Below are 7434 nucleotides of genomic sequence, written 5' to 3'. Positions count from 1 at the left end.
CTGCTGATTTGCTGAGCAGTTGTCATTTGAGGAGCCTGCAGACCCTCTGGTTCTCACTGACATATACCAGTAACTTTGATCTGCTGAAGCTCACGACTAACATTTTTTCCATTATAAAAGTTGAAGCAACCAAGATAAATGTAATCCTAGAAAGCTTCCTTGTTTTAGTTGCAGGAATGTGTTATGATAGATGTAATAAAAGCTGATAAACTGGTATTAGTTGCCATAGCCCTGTAAGCTTGCATCGAAGAGTCTGTCTGTAGACTGATCGGGGAGCTGGAGTGTGGGGATTGCTTCCAGCAAATGTTGCCTTCCCTCTATGGATGCCAGATGTGTCATGTGCTCGTTGCATATACTGTGTTGTTGGTCTTCACTTCAGCTTTGATGACCATGACCCAGCAGTGATCCATGAGAATGCATCCCAGCCAGAGGTTCTGGTTCCAATCAGGCTTGATATGGAAATTGATGGGCAGAAACTCAGAGATGCATTTACGTGGAACATGAATGGTATGTAGCAAGGAGAGTTTCCTGAGGCTGGAGAGATAAAGTTGTGTCCTTCACCAAATGTTCTTGCCCCATAGAGACAAAGATTTAAAGCTCTCCCACTTTGGACTGTATTCAGTGCTTGCATCTCTTAGCAAGTGCTCTGCCACTTCCATGTGTTGTAGTCATTCCTGGACATGTGGTCTGAAGAGTTTAACTGGCATATTTTCCTGAGCCAGTTCATCAGCTCAGTGGTCTGAGAGTACTCTGTTAGCTGAGGTTAATGGCTGTGGCTTCTGTGGCCACACTGTCTGGATACCATGGAGTGGGTAAAAAAGGCTGTAAGTCCCTGTATCAGTGTGTATGTCCTTATAGACCTGGTACAAAACACCCTTTTAAAAACAAAAGGTAATGCATTTGGAATTCCCTTTGTCACCTCACCCTGTGGGAGTAATTTTGTATATTCTGTAAGTGGCAGACATTAATTTCTAAGAAAGTTTACAATGTTCATTCTTGTTCTGTACAGAAAAGCTAATGACCCCAGAAATGTTCTCTGAGATTCTTTGTGATGACCTGGATTTGAATCCTCTGACCTTTGTCCCTGCTATTGCATCTGCCATCCGACAGCAGATCGAGTCGTACCCAACTGACAGCATCCTAGAAGATCAGTCAGACCAACGAGTTATTATTAAGGTAATACAGGAAGGCAGTAGAATGAGAGCAGAACTCTCATTTGGATTTCTCTGCTTATGTTATGGGGGACTAGGAGTACAAAGGCTTCCCTCAGAGCAAAGGAGCTCTTAATTCCAGTCCTGCAACCAGATTCTGTTTTGTCCTTTGTATTGACAACAGAACCAAGGTGATAGATTATTAAACATCCACCTGCCCAGCCTCCGAGATGATGAAATAGTTCAGTTAAAGCATTGGCATCTGCCTTTGGAAGAGCTGAACCATAGTGAGCAATGCTGAGTTGTCTTCATGCTACTGGAATTAAGAATTTAGTTAAGGAACTCCGCAGATGAAACAGGAGTTACTGCTCTGTTCTCTTCAGCCTCTGCCTCCTCAGTTCAATTACCTTGGACAAACCTTTGTGAAAGTGGAAACAAATAACCCGTTTCTTCGCTTATCTCCAGCTGAACATCCATGTAGGAAACATCTCCCTTGTAGACCAGTTTGAGTGGGACATGTCAGAGAAGGAGAATTCACCAGAGAAGTTTGCCTTGAAGCTGTGCTCAGAGCTTGGCCTGGGCGGGGAGTTTGTCACTACTATTGCGTACAGTATCCGGGGACAGCTGAGCTGGCATCAGAAGACATACGCCTTCAGGTACTGAGCTGCCACCTCCTTGTATGGCTCTGGGGTGTGTTTGTACTGCATGGGTATCTGCATCAATGGAGCTTAGAACAGCTGACCTGATGCAGAAGGTTTTGTTTGAAATTAGTCCTTATGGCTTGCACCCATTCTGTCCATCTTAACAGTATTCTGTGCTTGTGCCTAAGTATCTTTTTTCCTGTTGGGTCTAATAACATGTCAGGACCAAATACTGATGACTGTCAGTGTCTGCTGACAGAACTAATTAACAGGGACAGTCCCTCTTCCAGTGTAAGGTCATGATGAGCCCCAGAAGCATTTTTTGTTCTGTTGGCTTTGCCTAACTTGGGCCATCCACCATTTCAAGCTTTGGTTTTTTGAACTTGGACTGATGGAAACTGTACCTCTCTACCCAGGCTGATGTTAGAGGTGGCTTGATCACAGGCCCTTCTCACAGCTGGAATGCAGCATTGTCAGCTTCGTAATTTGTCTCCTAAATGGCTTCCAGTTGTGCTGTGCAGTGTTCTGTGGTGAGTTCCTGCACTGATGTTATCCACAGCACAGTGCTGAGTCTGCAGCTGTAACAATCCTTTAATGTACACTCTGAGGTTTTGTGACCTTGGGTCATGGTGACAGTCAAGGAAGTTTAAAAGTTCAGCAAATGCTGTATTTGCAGAGGAGGGAATGGTACTGTTGACACCAGTTTTTTAGGGGTCAATTCAAGGAAGCAGGATGACCTGCCTGAGCAGCAAAGGGAAACATGCCTGGCCCTGTCCTACCTCAGGCAGAGGGCAGGGAGTAGTTGGAGTGGGAGCAAGTAAAGAGGAGCTGGAGACTGTGGGGAAGCTGGCTGCTGCCATGAGCTCTGGTCCTTCTTCCTGCTCCATCTGAAGGTTTCCTGTCTGGCCAGCCTTCTGTGAGAAATAGACACTGATCTGCTCTGACCCAGTTGCTCTTGCACTAGTCTCACTCTGCTTCCTCTGGATGTAGTTTTTATCCTGCCAGTCTCCCACAGCAACTACCTGGTTCTAAAGTGATCCCCAGAGTGATTCATATTAGAAAATGGAAAGGGTCCCTTTAGCACATGTGAATTAAACTCTGAATTAAATTGTTAGATTGTGTGTCCATCCTGCTGATGTTCCTTGGAAGGTGGGAGGTGGCTCCTACCTTTCCCTCCACAACACCTGACTGGTATTTTTGGTTCTGGCTTGGGACCACATCCAACAACAACAACAACAAAGCAGGGGGTGGGCATTCCTGAGAAGCGATGGGAACTTGCAGGGTGGTAGATGAGAACCTGATACCTGTTGTACTGCAGCACTGTCTGCATTGTGGCCTGCAGTAGCAGAGAGTGAAGTGTCTGTCCATTCTTCCTGTGCTTCTCCATGTATTTCAGATACCCAAGAAAGTAATCTGTGTATGTGTTGACTCTTGGGAGTGGGGTTCATTTTTCCATTTGCTTCCGCTCAGTCGCTGGAACTTGCAGCAAGTAAAGTTTCAGTCAGTACTGCCCAGGTTTATGTTAATGCCAACTTCACACTATTCTCTCTAAAAACATATATTGGACCATGGTACTGAAGGGTGCTTCCTTTTAGGGGTAGTTCAAACAGGCAGATTTCAGGCCTCCTTTAGACTGTGGCAGTATTTTAAGAGGGAGAATAAAAAACTAAAAAAGGAACCCCAACAGAACAAAGTACGTAGACATGAGCTGTTCAGAGAGAAGAAAACATCTAATTGAAACCTCATTTTTTCTGTCATAGTACAAACATGTCCTCCTCTTCCCTTTTTTCTTCCAGCAAAGGAGTACTTTTGAAACCTTACAGTGATTAATGATATTTGGGTTCTGTGGTTGGTTAGTTCCTGAATTTTCAAACCACAGGGGTGGTGGTTGCTCCAGCATCATTCCATTGATGTAAGGAAAGGGTCTGCTTTCGATGTATCAAAAGGACCTTAATATCTCAAGGGACTGGGGTTTTGAGAAGTCATGTGCCTCTTAATCATCTGAGGGAGAGGTGAAACTGTCTTTTAGTTGATGAAAGCCAGGGCACTTTTTTCAGCTGGCCTGCTCTGTGCAAAACAAGGAAAGCCTGAAGTCCAGTGGAAGGGCAGGACTGGAGGCAGACAGGTAACTGCTGCCTGTGGGATTTTCAGGGGGAGCATGTGCTACGATGTTCCCTCCTGGTACTGAGTGTTTCTGGTGGCAGCACACAGTGCTTCATAGCCAGTTTTGCCTTTGGGACCTGAGTGATGGCCCAGGTTCTCTCACACACCAAACCCACATGCCTGAGGAGTCACCTTTCCAAAAGATGGTGTGTTTCCCTGCTTTGTTGGCATGCCCCTGACACTACTGCCAGAGGCCAGGACCCTGAGCAGAGGCAGTGCCTTGCTCTCCTGGGATGCCTGCAGCTGACAGTGCCTTTCAGCCATTCTGGCAGCAGCACTTTCCTCCTCATCAGGAAAAAAACAGGGGAGGAGGAGCTGTCTTACTGTAGAGCTTGGGAGATTAAGGAGGATTTTTCAGTTTCTCTCTGATTCTTTGCTAAAGAAATGTAGTATCTGAATTGCCTTGCAATTAGGTTATGCATGAATCCAGCTTTCCATCCCCCATTTAATTCAGTGAATGCTCAGTGTTAAGCATAGTAAGTGAGGTAGAGATCATGCTATCAGTAACAAAAACCCAGTTAATATCTAGTATTTGGCCTGGAATGTGTGGCATTCTAGGACTAAGATGAAATTCCTGGGTTTGAGTGTTGTTTAGTTGATGTCAGCAGTACTGGAAGTAGATTTGATTAAAGCTTCCTCCCCAGATCAGATACCAAAGGCTCTGGATTAATTTTTCATGGTAGCATTACTTTGAAGACTTGTTATTTTACATTATTAGCTTTGATGCAGATGTTGTGTGTTCCCATGATGATTAGCATTTGCGTTCCTTCCTGGGGGAATGAGAGGGCTGCCTGTGAGTGCTGAAATCCTGTGTAGGGGTGCATGTCCCTGGGGAGGGGGCCGGATGTGTGTACACACCTGTCCCAGGGCTCCTGTCTCTCACACACACACACACTTCTGCAGCTAAGGCTGAGCCACTTTTGAAAATTCAAAGCAAACATTTACATTCCGAGGCTCCTCTATATTTATGCTGGGCTTCCGGCTCCACTGTCAATATTTGGGAAGCTACTCTTGGTCAATTCCTGTTGACTTTTACTGAAAAGCAGCTAGTGAAGCAGTAAATATTTTTCTGCATGTGATAATACAGCTGGTCAGGGCAGAGAAATCTCTGAGGAACAGATCTTGTGATCTGGGACACAGCCTGGTGTTTCATTGCTCATTAGCCACAGCCTCTGGTTGCAACAGCAGGTCTGAAAAGACTGCTCTTTCCAGTATCAGGCTCCCAAGAAAGCCAGACTTCTGCCAGGGAGGAGCTGTCAAGAGGTGTGCTGACTATAGTTAGTAAGTCAGAGCTGCAGAACAGCAAGGCTAGACAAGGAGCCCTGTTAACATTCCCAGCTCCAGTGCTGCACTGGGAGTACACCCAGGACTAATGAAATGGGATGAGCTGTGCCTTTTGGGGTTGAACCCTGCCAGCCAGGTATGTAACGGCCTGTGTGGGAGAGAATTGCAGGTCCAGCACAAATCCCTCTCCAGTGGTGGCTGGAGATGGATGTAGCTGCTTTCCCAGAAACTTCAGGTTCCACAAGATTGTAACCAGGAGCCTGTGGTGAACTTCAGGGAACCAGACTGTACTAAGCAGAGTGAAGAAGGAATGCTGAAGCCTGAAACACTGCAAGTGATGCTCTGTTGTCCTTGTGCTTGTGTCTGGGCTGGTAACCCACGGGAGTGCTCTGGGGCCACTGATGGATGTTGCTTTGTTGCCCTGTGCCCTGCAGTGAGAACCCTTTGCCGACTGTGGAGATTGCAATTCGCAACACGGGGGACGCTGACCAGTGGTGCCCTCTCCTGGAAACCCTCACAGATGCCGAGATGGAGAAGAAGATCAGAGACCAGGACAGAAACACAAGGTACTGCCACTACTTTAGACAGTTCTCTTGGCCTGTCCCTTGACAGAAGTTACAAGCTTTGATGTTTGTCTTTCCCTCCTGAGAGCCAGCTGGCAGGATGTCAGACTTGCACACCACAGCAGAAAGTTTAGCTGCAGGGTATTAAACTGTTACCACCTTCCTCCACAAACATCAAAATGTCTACTTTAACCATCTCCTGCTTGAAGCGAAGTTTCCTTTTTGTTTTTTTAAACTGTTTTTTTTTTCCCTGGGCTCTTTGCTTGTCCAGGGGGGTTGTTTGTATAGGAAGGAATCAATCGAACATACTGGAGTTTCACACACTGTCATGCTACCTAGAATCCTGCCACAAAGCTTCCTTTTATGTAGTGTGAAGTTCAATTTGATGTAGCAATGGGCAAGCTCCCAGTTCTAGCCTGACTGATGCCAACCTGTTTGCCAGCATGGGAGCACTCTGTGGTTCCAGGAGAAGCTCTGCCCACCAGAGACCCGCTAAGTGATGTTTGGCAAGCAGTTGAGAGCTTGCACCTACTCCATGAAATTCTTCCTGGAAGATACAAATGGACAGCTAGTATCTCTCCAAAAGATACACTGTGGAAACAGTAAATATACTGGCTCAGCTCTTCCCCAGGATTTTTTTTTTTACTGCCCATTAACAGTAGCACAGTCATTTTGTATATCAGCTATGGCTGACTGAAGAGTTTACAACAGCAGCTGGTTCAATCCAAGTTAATGAGTAAAAGTGCCCTAAAAGCTGTTAGTGAAAATAGTGTCTTAGCCTTATCACCAGGGGCATTCTCAGGTGACTGAGGAGTTCTGTCTATGAATAAACCTGTCTAAAAACTGTGGCAGCTTCCCCAAAAGCATTGGTTTTGGTAAGACCTCACATGACTGTAACATGCACTTACTGTACCTCTCTCTCTCTCTCTCCGTTAGGCGCATGAGACGTTTGGCCAATACTGCTCCAGCTTGGTAACCTTCCTGTTGTGACACTGGTGCTCTTCCTACAGACTTTATCCCTATTCCTCTCCCCAAATGGATCTAGGATTGGCAGGGGTCTTTCTGTCTCTGAAGGGGGCACATTCCACTTGCCACAAGTTCCCAGTACTGCTGACTTCTGCCCCCACCCCCTCCACCCAAATGCCACGTACCAAGAACGCTGCATGAGCAGCGTGATCTAGCTCAGACCTGTGGCAGGTGTTGGAGCCCTTATATACCTGTGTGTGGACAAGTGTAAAGATTCTTTTGTATAGGTGCAACGTGCACTATTAGGACAACTTTTTAAATAAAAGGAATGCATACACCTTGGGCTGAGTTCAGTAAGTTGAATGAACAGTGAATCTCACCATGTTTTGTGCTGTTCTGGTAACTGAGGAGTCCCAGGGCCTAATATTAATGCTTTTGGGTATAGTGCTGAACACCCAACATGCATTCAGTTTTCCTGGGTGCTTTACTTCAACAGGTAAAACAGCCCAAAACCTTTTGGTGCAGGGGAAGGTGAGAAAGAGACTTAAAACGAGAAGCAGCAAACAAATCTCTAAGGATTGGTCTGTTACCACACTTGGCACAGTCTGTAATGAACTCGGGGAGGTGTTCAACTGGTTTACTCAACAAGGTAGAACAATTTAACTG

At 45.9% G+C, this 7434-nt stretch overlaps 1 protein-coding gene across 1 annotated transcript in view; it reads left to right on the top strand.

Annotated features, from left to right (window-relative positions):
- SMARCB1 (SWI/SNF related, matrix associated, actin dependent regulator of chromatin, subfamily b, member 1) overlaps positions 1–7106 on the top strand; it is a 9662-nt gene extending 2556 nt beyond the window's left edge. The window contains exons 5-9 of the mRNA XM_008632109.2: positions 380–507; positions 1010–1176; positions 1617–1807; positions 5674–5805; positions 6739–7106. Of these exons, the coding sequence (XP_008630331.1) occupies positions 380–507; positions 1010–1176; positions 1617–1807; positions 5674–5805; positions 6739–6778 (658 nt within the window). The 3' untranslated portion in view covers positions 6779–7106. The remainder of the gene's footprint in view (positions 1–379; positions 508–1009; positions 1177–1616; positions 1808–5673; positions 5806–6738) is intronic.
- The last annotated feature ends 328 nt before the right edge of the window (positions 7107–7434 follow it).

This window comes from Corvus brachyrhynchos, unplaced genomic scaffold, assembly GCF_000691975.1.
Source record: "Corvus brachyrhynchos isolate BGI_N302 unplaced genomic scaffold, ASM69197v1 scaffold864, whole genome shotgun sequence".
Lineage (NCBI taxonomy): Eukaryota > Metazoa > Chordata > Aves > Passeriformes > Corvidae > Corvus > Corvus brachyrhynchos.
The sequence above is the reverse complement of the archived record's forward strand: the minus strand, read 5'-3'. Positions and strand labels throughout refer to the sequence as shown.